The 19,907-nt window shown below is 37.3% G+C and overlaps 1 protein-coding gene across 2 annotated transcripts in view; it reads right to left on the bottom strand.

Moving 5' to 3' along the window:
• The window catches only part of LOC149792838 (uncharacterized), a 96,795-nt gene that overhangs the window by 14,012 nt on the left and 62,876 nt on the right, over nucleotides 1–19,907 (bottom strand). For both annotated transcript variants that reach the window (XM_089966611.1, XM_089966610.1), the window contains one exon: nucleotides 302–433. In XM_089966611.1, coding sequence (XP_089822737.1) covers nucleotides 302–433 — 132 coding nt within the window. The remainder of the gene's footprint in view (nucleotides 1–301; nucleotides 434–19,907) is intronic.

Below are 19,907 nucleotides of genomic sequence, written 5' to 3' on the forward strand. Positions count from 1 at the left end.
ATAAGGTATAATATGTCTTGTAAGACCACTGCTATGTGAGACCACCTGTCTTGAGAGACCATATTTTCAATGCACAATTTTATTGACTATGTTGCATTGTGACCTGTTATGAGAGACCACTGTCTTGAGAGACCATACTTTTTTAGCAAAAGAGATGGTCTTTCAAGATAGGTTCTGCTGTATTAACAAGGATGACTATAAGAATCAAAGACATGTCTATAATTTTCCATTCAATTACATATCCATTTAATATAGTATTTGATTCACATTTTCAGAAATTGATAATGACAATGAATCTTACCGCTATCAGTTTGCCTTTTATATCTTCTCCAGAAAAATATGCCCATTCCCACAACTAAAATGACCAGAAGACCTGCACTTATGCCTCCAGCTATCCCAGCGACTTCTACTCCTGGACTGTTAGAGGTACTTGCTGTAAATATGAACAGCCATTTAAATTATATCTAATTATGACATAGGTTCATCGTATCAGTTATACACCTGTTATTGATCTAATTATAAACATATGACACTTCATATCATTAGATGGGATCAGACTATTACAGAAGTTCAGGCAAAACTGTCCACTTTATGTAAAATTGTTGTTGAAGATTTGGTTCCTTTAGAAAGGTCTGAAATAGTCATAGCATATTTAAGTGATTAATTTTTGCCTAATTTCTTTTCCTTCCACAAGAAGTAAGGTTATTATTGTTCCCTCCCAAACATCGGTCCATTTAACTGTCAGCCTATTTCTGACAATGCATGCCATCACTTCTTCTACACTGCATGAAGGATTTAAATTAATGTTCTAAGTATGCTGATGCACTTTAAAGTTAACCTTTTACTCAGGTTCAATTATTTATAAATTTCTTCAGACTTTGTTCAAAGTAAGATATTTTAAGAACTCAACCCATCATTATTTCACCTTCATCACTACTTGGAATGGTTCCTTGAAACTGTGTAGGCTAGATATGTGTTTGGTGCAGATATGCATTCTGGAGTTAATTTTTTTCATTCATGGCTGAAAACGTTTCTTAATTCAATTCGCTGTTGTTTCTTGCCACACCAATTGGAAACCTGACGTGTAGCATGGTTTTAATGTATAACTTTTCTTGATACCTATCATCAATAAAACTGTGAATTATGCATCCTCACTGTGTTTCATGGTCAACTTGCTGCACATACTTTTGTTAAATGCCCTCATTATCTTTCACAGTTTATTATGTACAATGAAATTATTGTGCATAATATATTCCTTGAGTCATGTTTGACATGCATATCAATATGCTTTTACCTAACACTACAATCAAGCCATCCACAAAGGTTAGTACATGTCTGCGATGTGAAACTGAAGTTATTTTGTCAGCATCATTTTCTTCTTTCCATCACAATGACCTTATCCTTTGACATTTTGACTCTAAAATCAAACGTCTTCTCCCTTTTGTCAAGGGCAAGAACCCACAAGGTTTGTCTGATATATAGTATGCAGAAATGATGCAAATGTATGGCAACTATTGTATTCATTCATTCACAGCAACCTTGAACTTTAATCTATTTACTTCAAAATTAATAAGCCTCTTCCCAAACCAAATGCAAGCTATCCACATGGAGTGTGATGGATAGGTGATAGACAAATCAAGATACTATACAGAAATCATTGTATTCCTTTCAGTTCATAGTGAATTTGACCATCAACTCTTTGAACCTCAAATCCACAGGATATTTTATTACTGGAAATGCAGCTGTAGATAGGGAAGAACTCAAACAGTTATGTAAAAACAATTTTGTATTCTTTCAGGCTCAGTGACATCTACATTTAATAAACTGAATCTAAAATCAACAGGATTATCTGTTACCACTGGTGCAAGCAATTAACAAATTTATTAGATAATTCACATTACAAGAAGAATTATAATTAGGAAGTTATGCTAATATTGTTCAAGCAGTAACATAATTCTTAAAATATCATGTCAATGGAATCATATGCTGAAATATAGCAGGGAATGAAATGAAATAGAAAAGATACAACAAATAAATGAAACTAACAAGATCAAATGAACTGAAGTAACACAGGGTACTAAAAATAAAAGAGAATAATTATTGTAACATATTTAGAAAATGAAACGTTAGAGAAAATATTAAAAACAAAACCTACTTTTTAGTTTAAAAAATCAGTTGAAATGTTAATACAAGTTATTAAAGAGAAAATTTATACAACAGCCATATATATATATATATATATATATATATATATATATATATATATATATATATATATATATATATATATATATAACATTTGGTAAGAAGTTTATCAGGAGGCAAAAAGCACCCTGGTCCTAGTGGTCATTAAATAAGTTCATAAAATAAAAGTAGGCTTTAGAGTGGTTGCAATCTAAAACACTTGCAAACTATCATGGTATTATTGGTAGTATAATAAGCTAGACTTTAAAGGCAGTTGGAAAGAATTTATTTTAATTGGTGACTGTAATATTATATTGGTGGCTGTATGAATAGTTATTTGCTGATCTAATTAAAAATTAAAAATTGGCAACAAAAGATAAATCAGAGTGTAATCAATGATTGCATTACTTACTTCTACATTAAGTAGTCTCTAGTAGTCACTCTAAACAATATCATGCAAACAAATCAAGACTAAAGTGATCCTGATCCCTCTCTTGAATATGTATATTTTTTTGCATTCTTTCAGCTTTACATCTGAACTGTCAAAACTATTAAATTTTAACTCTTAAGTGGCACTGCATAACCAGTATTGTGCTGACATGTCAAACCAACTACCTACCCACCAATCTACCTAGTATTGTGACGATATGAAATAGAAAAACAGTACTTATGCATTTTACCGTTACTTATAAATATGTCAAGTAAATCAAGGGTGGATATAGGACTGACAGTACAAATAGTTCTAAAGAACGGGAACCAGCCTAGAAATGGGTGCAGATAAAAATGGAGTTTGGATGGCCAGGATTGATTGATAATGACAGTATGATTTTATTAAAAAGAATCTTTTAAGCGCTTATCCAAGTTATAACTGAAAAAATCCCCTTCTCATGTCCTGAGGCACTGCACCTTCATCCCAGCACTGGCAGAAGAGGTCATGTGGGTTTGTAAGCTTCCAGCTGCAGCTGCACGTGATGACTTCTGCAGGGATGCCATCCTTCCCTGGGGCTTTACTTAAGGACATTTTCTATAAGGCCCTTTTTAGTTCTGCGACAGTAGGTTTCTCATCCAATTCAGTTTCGGTCATAAAAGGGAAGTTTCCAATGCCATTGAGGGCATCATTGGTCACATGGTTCTCTCTGGAGTACAGTTCAGATCAGTACTCCACCCAATTCTCCATCTGCTTGCCTTTGTCATTGATGGTATTGCCTGCGGAAGACGTCAGTGGCGCTGTCACTTTCTTCGTGGACCCATTGCTTTTCATTATGCCATCGTACATGCCTCTGGATGCTCTGACAGAGCTGAAACCAGTATTCATTGGCGCACTGCTGTGCTAACCTCTGCACTTTGCTTCTGGTACACCTGCAAACATGTTGCTTCCTCCTCTGGCAGGGGGATTGCTTGTATTACAGGTGGGTGCTGCGACGTTCTTCTATGGCTCGCATGAGTGTGGCGGAGTTGACCTCAAACAGTCACTGTTCTTTGACTGCTTCTTGCCAAAGATCTGTATGGCTGTGTTGTATATAGTCTCTCTGGCACTGCCGTAGGGAGGTTCTGAATCGAATGCCTTGGAGAGGGCATACGTGAATTCCTTGGCCTTGTTTGAATATGACGTCTTGTTCACATCAATGCACGGTTTACCCTCTTGCCTAGAGCGGTGGATCTTTCTCGGCTTAAACTTCATTTTGTAGCACACCAGTGAGTGATCGGTGTGGCATTCAGCACTGTAAAAGGTACGGGTAAGAAGCACACTCTTCATAGCAGACCGTCTTGCAATGATCAAGTCCAGCTGGTGCCAATGTTTGGACCAGGGATGCCTCCAAGATACATTGTGTTGTGGCTTTGTCTGAAAGAATGAATTTGTGATGCCGAGATCATGATACAAGCATATCTCTAGGAGTCGCTGCCCGTTCTCATTTATCATCCCAATGCGAAACTTGTCCAGACAGGAAGGCCAAGAGTCATGGTCGGCATGCAATCTAGCGTTGAAATCGCCCATTAATATCAAGTTCTCTTCCTTGGGAATTGTGTCAATGAGCGAGATTAACTTGTCGTAGAACTCATCCTTGGTATCTGCGGTGATGCTTAGTGTGGGAGTGTAAACGCTGATCAGGTTGACGGGCTCACTTGTGATGTGCAGGCAGAGGGACAGCAGTCTTCAGTTTCCATGTTGGCAGGTTCTATCAACCCCATTAGAGAGGTCTTGACGGTGAATCCAACACCAAACTTTCTGGCTTCATCCGGGCTCTTTTCTTGCCAGAAGAATGTGTAATTATTTTCTGTGAGGGACCTGGAATCTGCTGTGTCTGCTGTAGTGAGGCAATATTGATCTATAGTCTTGCAAGTTCGTTGTTGATGATTGAAGTCTTTTGAACATCGCTGATTGCCTGGAGGTCATCTGAGAGCTCAGTCAGCATAGTCCAGACATTTCAGGTACCTATCTTGAGGATTGGAGGTTTCCTTGTTTGTTTTCTTTTGTTGTTTCTTGGTGCAGTAGTTACAGTCTGCTTGTTAGGTACTAATGTACCTTAAGCCCTACGCATACAGCAAGGCAGGAGAAATTTGGCGGGATGGCACCTTATTGACTGGGGGCTGCCCAGCTTGAGACTGGCAGTAGATGTCCAGTGAGACCCGATGCCGGTATTGAGCTCCACAAGTGGATTGGAAAGGCATCAAACACTCTCTCCAGGTTGTCGCAGAGAGTGTGGAACAACTGCATGCTGAACCTAACACTAGCGTAAGGATCTTAAACACTAAGATCTCTGTGTTGCATGCCTGTAGGCTAAGCACTCTCCTGTACGCCAGTGAAAACTGGACCCTGTACTCGTCACAGGAGAAAAGATTGATCGCCTTTCACATGTGATGCCTTCAACATATATTCAGGATCACCCGAGTGATCAAGTAGCAAACAACGAGGTGCTTGTACGTGTCAAGATTCCCAGCAGGGTCACCCTCCTCCGCCAACATCACAACAGATGGCTGGGCGATGTACGTCGGTTGAATGATGGACGTATAATTTGAAGCATGCCTCTGGCATAAGGTCGACCGGATGGCCACATCTCCGCTTCAAGGATGTCTGCAAGCACGACATGAAAGCCCTTGACATTAATGTCAACAGCATCAGCAGAGAGAGCGAACAACCTCTAATTGGTTCACTCTCCGTTTCGCAAGAAAAAGCCTTCCCCGGAAATCGCAATAAAATAAATAATCGAGAGAGACTGAACAACTTCTAATTTGTTTACTCTCCGTTTCGCAACAAAAGCTTTCCTGAAAATCGCAATAAATCGCGATCTTGTATGAGACAACCCTATCAACGAACTTAGTAATCTCTAATTGGACTTCTCCAGCCTTTCTCTGACTAGTTTTTCTGACCGCGATAAATCGCAACGATCGTGTCGGTGCCAAGTTGGAGGCAGCACCCTCGTTGCTGCTATTAATTAAAACTTTTAACAAGACTCACACGATATCGTGTACTGGGATCATATAGATTTATTGTTATAAGTCCGTGAGGAGTAGCTTGTGCTCGTGAAAAGAACTTTCTGATGAATATTTCGTAACATGTGAGTATCAACTCCGTTAAACACAGCAATAATATTACAATTATCCCTGATCACTTTAGGAATTTGTATATACCGCTGGGTTAAATAAATCACATCCGTGTTTTATGTCTCACCTCGAGAAAATATCTGAGCAGGGTGGCCTGTTTGTCCAGCAATGATCATCGTAAACGACCAAATTATTAATAGATCTGTCTAAATCATCAACACTCGGTGCTTCACCAATATCGGTTATAAATTCAATAACATCGTCTCCGTTTTCATTTAACGATTTTGCACTTTCATTAAAATCCTTTAGTACATCATAACTTCGTTGATCATCAACTGATGGTGCAACCAAATATAATTTATCCCACTTCATCCACTTCATTATTAAGTTAAGTTGCAGTTGTTTCTTACCACTTCCAGATGGACCTATGATAATCATTCGGATAGAATTTGGTAGCGCTGCATGATGCTTGACTGGTTCTCATTTTCTTGTTGCAGAAAAGTCAGTGGTTTCCATTTTATAAAAATATATTTAAATAATATGGATCTATATTGTGTGAAATGTAGGGCGCGTACCCCACCAAGTGATCTAACAACTATTACAACAAAAAATAATAGATCAGTGGTTACGGATAAATGTGAACGATGTGGTACAAATAAATTTAAATTTATTCCCTCACCATCAGGTGATGAACCAAAACCAAAGCCAGCATCAAAGCCAAAGCCAAACCCAGCACCAAAGCCAAATAATATTCAAAAAAAACAAGGAGGTGATATTGCCGCCCAGTTAGCCAAACTACCAGGAACTCCGTGGACTAAATACCCAGAAGACAAACACATCCCGGGATATCATTATTGTGGCCCTGGAACCATACTTGATATCAGACTTGACAGCCAAGATCTACCAAAACCAAGTGAATATCCAGTAAACGCTATTCATAAAGCGTGTCATGCTCATGGTGTAGTTATACAATTAAAGATTTAGAGCATAGACATTTCGCAGATGTAAAATTAATTCATGCGCTAAATTCCATAAAAAATAAATCTTTCAAGGAATCATTGGCTAATTGATTTGTAAGATCCGCTATGAAGGGTAAACTAGTGCTTGGAAGTGGAACTTCCCATGCTGGTAATTAATCAACCGATTATTATTATCAATGGAATCGATTTATTATTCCCCAAGAGGATACTGGAAGGGTAACGCAGCGATTAGTAAACTAGCTGAAGCAGCAGCGGTTACACATGTTACTGATAATAAATGGTTATCAAAACAGGCAATATGACAAATTTAGCTACCACCACCTAAACAAATTCACTTTGCTCATTTTGATGTCAGTGTTCCTAATGAAGTTCATCAGGCGGATATTTTATTTCTATCACACGATACTATTAAAATCCGAACACGTCAAATAACATACAAATACGCGCTAACTGTCGATGACATTGCAAGTAGATATAAAGATGCAGAGCCGCTATCAACAAAGACATCATCTGAAGTTGCTTCTGCGTTTGAACGAATTTATCAACGTGGTGGTCTACGATGGGCAAATCTGTTACAGGTTGGCCCTGGCAAAGCATTTCAGGGTGAAGTATCATCGTTGATGAAGCAACATAACGTCACCACCAGACGAGTGCATACTGCAATTCATCGTCATCAGGCGATTGTTGAGCGATTTAATCGAACACTTGCTGAGCGGTTATTTGGATATCAGTACGCGAAGGAAATCATTCAAGATACAAGATCTCGCGAATGGGTTGCAAGATTACCAAGTGTGATAACCGCGCTAAATAATGAAATAACTCGAACAACCAAAATGAAACCCATTAATGCAATTACAAAAAAAAAAAACATATATATCCGTACAACGGCATGATTTTTCAGCACAGCCAGTACTGGGTAATCTGACTTTAAGATATTTATATGAACCAGGTGAACTTGAAGGTGGTAAAAAAGAGCGACTGATCCTATTTGGAGTATTACCACACACAATATATCTAACATAACAAGATCTACTGGTAGACCCGCACTCTACAGACTGGATTCAACTGCTCCTTAGCGCAGATTTACACGTGAACAATTACAGATGATTCCCGAGGATACACAATTACCACCACGATCACTTAACTAGCACCTCTACGTCGATTACATTCAAGACAGGTCAGCATCACCTTTTCTGGTGTATGTCCGCGACTACTATCTTTTCTATCCACGGTAAATTGTCTTTTATTATTACTCGATTACTGCCACAACATTGCACAATTACAGCTCGCACAGTTCTTATTCTGCTCTTGCCTTAGCACTATGATAAATTCAACGTCGAGATCAAAATCGCGTTTTTTTGTCACTTTGTTTATAAGTAGCTAATTGTTTTTTTTTATTATATCGTTCTGAAAAACCCGTGATAAGTACATGATTCTATTCGCCGTTGTTTCATTTCTCTTGCGAGTCTGTGTGTAGGAGTTAAAACGATCATATCTGAATTCTGTCGAAATTATTCGATCACTCGAGTCGTCTTACCAGAACCACCCGGCCCGTTCAAATAAACCGTCTTGTGTCTGGATACCGGATCTTACACAGATGCTGCACTCGACATTTCCGATATCTGATTATTTTTGTGATAAATATCTTTAATCGTAACATCTGCGGATTCGGAATAATTATATAATAATTCTTCTTTATTCTCCACGTACCCCATGATACATCAATGTTTGTAACACCGGTTAACAACGTTGCATATTTCTTATCGATATAAAACGAATCCGTTACAACTCTAACTGCAGTGTCAGGGAATCTGTTTATCATCGATAGTAAGTTGATAGAAACATAAGCAAGCATTAAAGATCTTAAATGAGTATATTGAGGTGACTCTCCCTCAGTATAACCAACAATATTTCCCAGCTTTGTTCCGTCGGATAAATAGGCGTTTTCTCCGCTTACAAATATATTTATAAAATCGTATTTAGCATCATCTAAAGTTAATCGTGCATAATGTCGTTTATGATCATATGATCCACCCTGAGTAAATTTACCAATCATTTTTCTGCGGAGATCTTTTGCTTTTTTTTCACTGTTGCTGAGTTTGATCTCGATAATTATAAGAATATCATCCTCGGAGGTATTAGGGCACTTTTCCTTACATTCCTTAATGACTTCATCGAGACTGATATCATCAGGTGTTGGTAACCAAACTTCGGTCTGCTTCCGATATGATATAATTGCCTCACCTACAATCAACGATATCAGTATTGTACAATCAAGCATTTATCGTAATAAAACTATTGGTGCCCAGCGTTTTTCTAAAAAGTGTCATCCAAACCAAACATAACAAACCAGATGAAGACCTTTAGCGAATTAGAATGATACTACACGAGCGAATCCGTCAGGTCAAAATCGGGTAATGGTCCATTAATGGCCACCCGCGTCATCGAGCTCGTGGGGTGTCCAAATCGCGTAAAATATCCTGAACACTCACCCGCTCCAAGAAAACTTCCTGAATAACACGCAACCATATCAACTGATATCATATCATTATAATTATACTTAGTATTCCACAATCCGCCGTGTCCGTAATCACAGCAACTTCATTGTACGTCCTCGAGAAATTCAAATCGTGTTGGCTTCCACAAATATTTCCCTCTGGCTGCGAGAGCTGCAACTGATGGAACCATAAAACAATTAGTTGGTACTTCGTCAATATTCTCTGCTGAAAACTTCAGCGCAAGATTTTTCATTTCCTTGTGGAGAGATTCTTTACGGTATATTTCGCCGTTAGGTCGTACAAATTGATCCTATTTTTCATTTGTCCGAACTTTTAAATAACCACACTGATACGGGATCGTTTTTACCCATCTCATTAATGATATCAAATATATTTCTCCCAGAATTCCCCCAGGAAAACTTCGACGGGTAAAATCTTACAGTTCGATCTCGTGGAAATATTGCGACAGCGCTAGTCCATGCGTGCGCGTTATGATCAATAATTTGAATTGGTTTAACTTTTCCTTTATTCGCTGATTCATATAAAATTTCACCGGTTTTTACTACCATTGGAAATTTAATTTACTTGATAACTCAGTGACATCATTTATTGTAGCTCCGGTATCCTTGACCGATTCAGCCCACTTGGCTATTTTTGTCACCTCGCTGATCAGTCAGAACATTCCCACGTTTCACGTTTGTAAAATGTTCGATTACTCGCTAGGCTACACAATTCAGCCTTGACTCTGTCAAGGATGAAAATCTCATTGGTGCAAGATCATTGATGTTGGTTTTATCATTTAGCCAATAAATTCCATAAATACCGCGGTTACAGGATATGCTCGAGCGTAATAAGGTTTATCAAGGAATTATTACTTAACAGAACAGTTTTTTCATTAGTAAGGACAGGGTCCCGTTTGTCAGGGATAATCCACGTAGCGGAATCTGCTAGCACAATACATTTTATTCTGACAAAATATTTCTGATTATTGCGGTAATCGATAAGCGTTTTTGCCCGTGTATCGTTCATTGTAGCATCACTGACTTCGTCGACACTTTTTTAATGACGTTGTCCTTGATAGAGTCAAGGTGTATAATTTTAAATGTCGACCACGTGTGAGATGCTCCATCATCACGAAATTATTCTTTGGCATCCCTGATAATATTAATCAGATCAGTCAGAGCTCGTCGCCGCAAGTCAGGGGTTAGTCAATCAAGATCGAATCTGGAAGGCTCCCAGGGATTGATCTTTGATAATCTCTCGAATTCGTTCATATTATATTCATACAAATATTTAAATAAAAATAGTATATATATATATATATATATATATATATATATATATATATATATATATATATATATATATATATATATATATATATATATATACAATGTCTCAAATAAGAAATAAATGCAGATGGCTTATGGTAGGATCTGCAACTTCTTGTAATAAATCTAGCGCAAAAGAATTCTGCTGACAACATTTGCAAAGTGTAAAGAGAGGAAATTTGGACCAATACCATGATTGCGCTGTGATGTCGGAGTTAGAAGAAAAACACAGTTGTGCGCACATGGTGGTGGTAAAAGATACAGGGAACTCAAAAGATATTATGATAAACAAAATAATGATCTTGTCCCTGACAGAGTCGGGATTATAAAACGTGTAGAAGATTATCAAATTATGTTTTTAGACAAATTATAATTTAGACAAATAATATTATACATAAAATGGAACAAAAAGAATTTGTCCCAGATCCCACCATCAAGAATTATGAAGCATTTCGTGATGGTACAATCAGACATTGTCAGCGGAAAAAACCAGTTGGTGTTGTTAGTAATGTTGGTTATCTAAGGTTCAAAGTTGGGAATAAAATGTATCACAATCATAGGTTCGTATTCGAATGTTTCTTTGGAGAGATCAAAGACGGTCTTGTGATCGATCATATTGACGGAGATAAACTTAATAGTAAATTATCTAACGTTCAGGCTATTACACAAAGTGAGAATTCTGCACGTGGGAATACTGGTAAATGTAAAACAGTTACTAGGAGAACATTAAGATCTGTCAATAAAGATACTGGCGAAAAGATAACATTTCAGTCAATGAGAGCAGTGGCAAATATGTTGGTATTCACTAGCGTTCAGTACAAGGAGTCGCAGATAAAATATAAAAATCATCGTTTTCATATTTGCATGAAGCTTGGATTTCATTTTCTTATGCCCCACAATGGTGTTAAATATAGAAAACGGAGATAACTCCGCTGAGGATACGTCATGCGATTAGTTTCTTCCCTTTGACCATGTCAAAGATAATAATACAAACATATGTCTATATAAAATACTCGTGAATATATCTACAAGTCTGCATAAAATACTCGTAAATAAATTTTTTTTGTGGATTGTATATTTCTAAAGTCAGTTGAGAAACCGTAATATTCGACAACCGTTCTGAGTTGCAGAAAGAATGACTTACGGGAAGAGTATCGGTTATTTCACTTGTATTTTTCCCCGTTGTTTCATATTAAGAAATGTCATTACGATGTGTGTAATCGGTTTATCAGGGTATATAACGGGATAATGTTTCTTATAAAAAGTATTTTTGTTTTATTAAATAAGTTCGGTTTCTTGGTTCATCTGTTTTTTATGCGATAGTAATTAATAAAAAAAGAAACAACGAATATCCACACCGTTTCCCGAAATATTTTCGGGTATATATTATCCAATCTGACTTATTGGGTACAATCTTGAATTTGTGTATTCAGAACGAAAATTCAGAAGGCTAGTTCAGAACTAAAATTTAGCTGGGAAACTGTTAACTGTATAATGATTTCTCTGTCAAGTACATTGGAGCATGTCGCAGTGGTAGAGTGGATGATTCCTGTTCTGGGGTTAGTGGTTCGAATCTCGTAACGGGCGTATTGTCCACGATTTCGATAATAGGTTTTTCTATATAGTGGGGGCGGCAGTAGCCCAAAAAAACGTTCATGTACATCTCTCATCACGTCAAACACGTGGTGAATGCGTTTTGCACTACCCGGTGTTTGATCTTGGAGACGTGTACATAAACTGAAATGCACAGACAACCTTCTAAATATTCCAACATTTCGTTTCGCTTAGAAAATTCGCTGCAGGTATGTTTGTGACGCCACCCAAAATAACCAGTAGCGTCGATGCATAAGCTCTAAGTCACTTGGGTACCCCACAATAAAAAAACATTCAGAAAGAATGTTCGCCAAAAAGCAACGGTCATAGGGTCCGAGAAAGGTCTCAGAAAAAGGAGAAAAAAGACCATAAGAAAAGTCTCAGTAAAGATAAAAGTGACCCTATGAAAGACACACAGGCCAGTGAAATGATCCATGAGTGCTACTGTTTATCTTTGGTCTAAAAATATTTTGTTTTAAATATATAATCTATTAAATAATGAATTACGAAAATATCAATGATCTAATTTCTGCTATTAAAAAATGTGAGCGCGGCGGCATATATATATCCGAGTAAATCCTAAAAAAAATATTTCTACTTTTGAAACACTGCAAGAGCGAAGGGGTCAAGGAGATACCATCTCGATATAGATTTATAAAGAGGATTCAGACGGGTATGTGTCAATCGCTGGCTACAATAGAAAAAGAGCGAGTAAAGGAATTTGTTTCGTTGTCTCGTGCAATCAGAAAAATTAGATTAGCATTATCTTGTGAATATGAAGCAAAGAAAATAATTAATACTTGTGTGAGGCAACTAAGAAAAATTATGTCAGATCGTGAAACGATCGAAAATGAAAGTTAGAAAGTGAAAGTGGAAGTAGTATGTCAGATTTTCAGCAAAAAAATAAATTTCTGATTACATTGACAGCATATAATTCTTTTGCTTTTCACTGAAATGTTAGAGTTACACGATTTTGACTAATAAATGCACTTCAGAATTAACAAATCATTCAATTTACATGATTTTGACTATCATGTTACTTTCAGAAATAGCAAATCAGCAGATTTACACGATTTTGACTATTTAAATACCCACCAGAATTAATAAATGAGCCAGATTTTAAATGAAAAATAAATTTCTTGTGAAATCTGAAGAGTATTTGTCAATTCACCTCGTTGAAGTTATCCTTGATTTTATTCTTGATGTTGTCAAGGGAGAAAGGAGAATTATTTTTTTCCGCTGTTTTTTGAAAATCGTAGATTTTACGATTGGAATCGTAGATTTTTAGAATTTTACAAGTAAATTTATATTTACAGTCTTATGTTTCAAATCCAGCAAATGCCCGGATTGGTCAGTTAGTTTGAAATTTATTCTTGGTAACAGTGAATTATGACATCGTAGATAGACCGGATTCATCGGTTCTTGTACGATCAGATATCCGGGTGGTTCCTTTGGTGTAAACGAGTACAGAATATATCCTTGCTGCGTTTATTTGATATTGTTGTGTACGTGCTGTAGCTCCCATCAATTGCATCACACACAAGATTGACCGCGACCACCTGGGTTATATTTACGATTTTCAGCGATACATGTCGTAATTCTCTTTGAGGGTTATTGTCGTATCGGAGAAGAGTTGCCTGCGGTAGTGTTTCTCTCCATTGTTCAAGTATTTCAGAAAAGAACTGATCGATTGGTGAATTTTCTTAACTCGGTTGCGTTATACCCGGGAAATATAAAATTTGGTCTATCAGCTTCTGTTGTCCTGAATCTGCTAAGAAATATTTGTTTATAGCAATTTATATCTCTGAACTATTCCATAATAATAGTTATGACAATAAATTTAGATTTAGTTCCTCTGTTATTACATTCATGAATAAAAAAAACCCAAATAGACCTTCCTTACCAGCGAAGACAAAATTACTACTATCCAACATTGCATTTCTAATAGCAAGTAAACAATCTTTGTATGATGGGGTAATTTCGTGATATGATTGTTTGTCCGTGGTATAATCAGATGTTTAGGTTCAGGCGGTATCGGTAATGTCTGTGGAATAATTTCATGCCATCCTAACACTGTTCTGATCGATGATTGATATATATCCACGGCGTTGTCGAGAGAGTTTATCTCGATTGCGGCTGACAGCGTTGGTTCGTGAGTTGTTAATGTTATTCTGGATTCATTCTCTGTGACGTTTTGTATTCGACGTTGTAATTCCTCATTGATTTCTTCGATTTGATAAGACCCGGTTGGTATTCCAATAATGTTCCAGTCGGGCGTACCATCTGGTTTATTTTTATTTGCGAACACCAATTAATTATTTGTTGCTAATCCACCAAATGATTTTGATCTGATATTTGGCCAGCTGTGATATATTCACAACTGTGCTAACGCGATTTCTTTTGCTGGAATTGCAGTTGGAAATTAATACTGAATTCAGGTTTGGTTCAGCTTACTGTTATCATCGTGGTTTTCGGTGGAGTTGTGTTTGCGGCTATCTGCTGAAGTAGTTCTGTCATTATTTATTTTTTCTCCTTTCAAATGGCTGTATATCTCAACCATTAACGCGAATTCGGAATCTTATATTTTATCGTCGCTGAGGCTTGATGATCCCAGCAACGATAATTTAGAATATGCTGATGTGGCTGTGTTTAATCGTGTAATTTAATCGTGCAAGTTTGTGCTCGTGCACGTGGATATCTTTTTCGCGATTAAATTAAAAACACCTGCAAGTGCAGCTGATGCTCAAACGCATATTGTTACTGCTACTGCAGTTGTTACTGGCGTTAGCGCTGATAATACTACCCCGGTGGACGCAACTAACGCAGATATCGAGTATGAGAGCTCAACAAATACTAGTCAATGATGGTTTTTAACGTTGATTGCCATTCACGTACTTGATTGTATGTATATTGTTGAACCCTTAATGCTGTTAAGGACGCTGCCATTATTAATTTACGCAGTAACCAATTGAGGTGTCTCAGCTACAAATTCTAGGTACCACCAGTAAGATGTTGCTGTTAATTTCTTATCAGCTGCTTCCAGTATAAATGTTTCTTCGGTTCCGCTATTTAACTCAACAGACACAACTCCAGAAAACTTTTCAGTTGAATGACACCATGGATACGTTGTAAATATCTCAAATTTTGTAGCGCTGAACAGACAGCCTGTACACACCAGTGACTGTTGCGGTATATTTGATAGTATTATTTTGATTTGACCATGTTGCGAATCCAGATGATACTGTGTACACGATGTTGGTAATATGCCCCAGAGTAACTCAGGATGGAATTTTAATCAGACTAATTTTGTTAACAATCTCAGGAATTCCACTTACGATGTCTTCTTATGTTTATTAATCGTGTCAATGTTAGTTTTGATATCAGAAAGTTTTGCGTCAACGAGCAATGGAGTACCAAAGAATTCCTCTGCGGTTTCATTATTTTTTTAAAGTTTCCAAGGAGATTTGTAAACATGCTGACGTGAACTCGTCCACTCAACGTGGATAATTTACCATCTACGGTGCTGTAGTTAACTTCAACATATTTTTTCGTCGCGGCATCTTCGTCGGATGTTGGATCTCTTAACACTACTATTTTATTTCCGTTCATGTTGAGTTCACCTGTCATTGTGTCATCAGTATTTTTTAAATCATTATGAACACTTTTTATTATTTCATCTCTGTTGGTTGTAAATGGTATACTTGAATCCCTGATTTTTCCGCTGTCCGCAAACACAGGGATGTTATCCGTAACCGCACCGAGTACTCGTCGAACTATGACATTCCATTTGATATTGCTGGTTTTTAGCTTGCCATATCGATCCTGAAGAATAACCTCATCTGGGTCTGTCCCAGACAAGTTTAAAAGATTATTGATTTCCTCTTCAGTCGCATATTTTGATAAATCAATATCAGCGCGTTTTTTCCCTTTACTCGTGCTGAGAGATCTTCCGTAAATATCAACCATTGTTATCTTTAAGGGTTGTTTAAAATGTTACATTTTGCTGCGGTATACTCGTGCACTGCTTTGTGAGATGGTTTGGTTGATTTCGATAACGCGTCAAGTACATTAATTACTTCGCGGCCACATATTGGCGGATTGGTTAATGTTTGTATTGGTAGCGTTGAGTACCAAACTGAAGTGCTTTGCGCTGAAGCGCTTTGCACTTTATTGACATATTTTAGAAATTCAACTGGAGGTGCTAACCCATAAGAATCGAAATAAACAATTCCACTTGGATCAATCACGTAAGCAACCCCATGAGTTCTTGGGCCATCGCTGTTATCAAGATTACTAACCCCTGTTTCTTTGATATTCGGTTGGCTTGGTAACTGATGTCGCACGAAAACGCCTCTAAAATTTTTTATATTTAATTGTTCAGCAGCATTGGGTAAATCAAAATTTGACATCGGTGTAAAACCGCTGGTTTTCAAAACCGTTTCGCGTAACATGATGGTGGAGTTCCTGGAAGTCTTAGACCCGTTCCTGTTTTATATCCCTTCCCAAATGCTTTTTTTAATGCCATTTCAGCAGCGGTTCCAACAGCGCCTAACTCGGCTACTTTTGCGGTAGCTGGGGCCGCAGCAGTCATCACTGCTGGTATTGCTACGAGAAGTGGAAATATATTACCTGTTTAATTATGTCTTTGATGGCACTCGGAGAAAGATGAAGTTGAACTCCGGTTTTTGCTTGTTGCGCTTTATTCAAATGTTTTAGTAGAGTTTTAGTCAACGATAGTTTATTTGGACAACCATTAGAAATCTGATCTTATTTTAACAATATATTAACTCCGCATGCGATTGCTTTTCTCGATTGTAATGTTTTCACTTGACCTGAAGTCGGAGCGACATTAACATGACTATTTGACATTTTTATAATTAATGCGATTGATCTAATTGTCTATATGTTTTCCACTGGTGCATCAACGACTCTCATTCGACCACTACCACCTTGAAGTAACATTGCTTTATAACCGCGATTACTCTGTAACCAGCGTCGGCACCAACTGGCAGGTCACCAACACGAGAGATTGCTATGATAAATCAAGATGCTCCAGCGGAAAATAATAAATCGGGTACAGCGTTGTAAAATCTGTGATATTTGGAAACCAATATCTATATTTAGATTAAGTGCCAGGAATGTCAGCAAACGATGATATACACGTGCCATATGATTATATGCGAATTTTAATGATATATCTTCGGATGGTTCTTGTTGTCCGTTTATTCTCAACGAAACCTCAACAACGTCGAATTGGTCAAATATCATATGTGAATATTCCTGACTACTCAGCCGATTTTTATTTTGCAGCACAACAAAAATATGTCGTGGCGAAGAAACACCTAACACCTTGTTGTGATGCTACATGCCAAGTAAATATATATTTGACAGTACTTTGGATGGTGTATGTGTTACTGTAAACCATGATAACAATGATTTACCACCTTGATCCAAAAAAGATAATAATTTTTCTTCTTCTGTGAATGCTGGAGTTAATACCGGCATCCACAGTGAGAGTTTTTTTATATTTACTTTACCAGCATCAGCAACACAAGCCCCTCGCCAGATCGCATCATTGTCATCACCTTTTCTTAAGAGCACAACTATGTGTCTACCTCCAAAGACAACTTTTGTAACATCTCTGCAAACTCCGAAGATGTGAGACAGTGGAATCGCACAAGGAAAACCTCTTCTATTTCCTAACAACATTGCTCGGCGTGTTGCAAATCCTAAGTTGTAATTTCCGTTAATACCTTTTATAATATCAAATGCACCAGCTGGTCTGTCTTCGTATCTGGGTCAGCTGGTTGTGGATCAGATGCAGTATTTCATGGTGTTTGCAACCTAATATATTGAATATGAGCAGCTGGTTGGTAATATCCTTAGCAAACATCACTGATGGACCAGCTGATCTTGTGTAATCATCAAAATATCTTGCTAGCCCAATTATTGTTGTAGCAACATCGACATCCTTCTGAATTGATTCGATATCTCTTCCATCAATCATGTATACGGGGCTATCAAACAATGCCATCATCCCATTATTGACGAAACCAACTCGTGAATTGGCATGGTATGCAGCATTATCCGCCTTTACAAGTTCACCTTCTACTTGACTAAAAGCCTCACAGGGTACGAAAAATATCTACTTGTATCATGAACTTGAAGTTCGATACGTCCCCGTTGATGTGGATGATTTGCATCATAGGAATAAAATTGATAATCTCGTACTGATGTTTTTGGGGGGACCGGTTCATCTATGTCAAATGCTGTGTCGGATATACGTTTGAACATTTTATTATAATTGCCTATTTTCCAAATTGTAATCTAAATTATCGTCGTCTGACACGAAGTCCACCACCTGCTATCAAATTGCAATAATATTTCTTTGCATTTTTTCAGATCCTTGATCAGCCAGTTTTTTATTTGCGGATTGTTTATTATTTTACTGATGCCTATAGGCATATTTTCAGTGCTTAGTAATTTTAATGATGGTGGTTGTGGTTTTATTAATCATGCTAATCTTTCTTTGATTACCTAGAACGCCTTACCAGCAACATCGACGATTGCACCAGGAGCTTTTTTATCAACAACATTAATAGCTTTCATGGATAATTGTTTTGCAAGAGGTCCAGCTTTTGGTGCTAACCCCGCAAATAACCCCTGTACAACATCAACAAATCCATCTCCTTAAGTTGCTCTGTAGATTGGTAATCGCGAGTTTACTGCTCTGACCTGTCCGGGTCTATAAAATCTATTGTACATGACCATTTTATTTTACTTGTTATTTATATAACAACTAGTCACTATGATAATCATCAACGAGTTCATCAATAAGCCCCCGGTAAACGCTAATATCCATAATACCACACTGCAATAATCGCCGACAAATATCAGTTGCTTCATTAATTATTTCTGGTGAGTTATTTCCGGCGAGATTTCCTCCTATGAGAACCTCTAACCGTTGTACATAATCGAGATTATTATTAGGAAAAACAAAATTATTTCCCAAACCACTACCAGTAGCACCAGATTCTTCTTCTAGTTCTTCATATGTTTCCGTTTATTGCAGAGGTGGAGGAGGTTGATAAGGAGAATCTTCCTGGTGTTGTTTTTTTTGTTTTCGCGGTTTTTGTTTCTTTCTTCGCTCTTCTTGTTCTTTTTGTTTCTGTTCTAGCTGTTTTTGTTGAAAATCATCATGCAATGCTACTCCGTCCAAAAACTTGTTATAAATACCATCTTGTTTGGATATCCGACTAATAACCTGGTTTATTTTATACACACAATCTACCCATGTATCGCGACTAATAGTTTTATTAGCATACTCGGGTTTTAAAAATCTACCCTTTGTGGATAACTTGAAGCAGCAAACAAACCAAACTCTGCTGTATCCTTATTATTTTCAACATGAATCCTTTTATTGCTTGTATACCACATCAGTAAATTTTTCCATAAGAGCAATATCCCTTTTTTGTTCTTTTGTATCCGCGACAGGGTAAACGACAACATTTTGTGGTTGTGCTGCAGCTATACCAGTTGAATGATCTTGTAAAATTTTTCTTGTTTGTTTTGATACTTGAAGAAGACCCTCCTCCTTTTTCTCATCCTTGATATATCCCCACATAACTTTTTTCAGTAACTTTTGTGACGGGCTTAAATAACTATTCTGTACCAGTAGCAAATTCAACTTATGCTTCTTGTAGGTTTTTTCTGAACTTGTCTCTGATAGGAACAAATTTTTTTATTGCTTCTTATCGTTCTCGAGCTAGCCTAGCTGT

This window comes from Sinohyriopsis cumingii, chromosome 8 (assembly GCF_028554795.1).
Source record: "Sinohyriopsis cumingii isolate HCF-2022 chromosome 8, ASM2855479v2, whole genome shotgun sequence".
NCBI lineage: Eukaryota > Metazoa > Mollusca > Bivalvia > Unionida > Unionidae > Sinohyriopsis > Sinohyriopsis cumingii.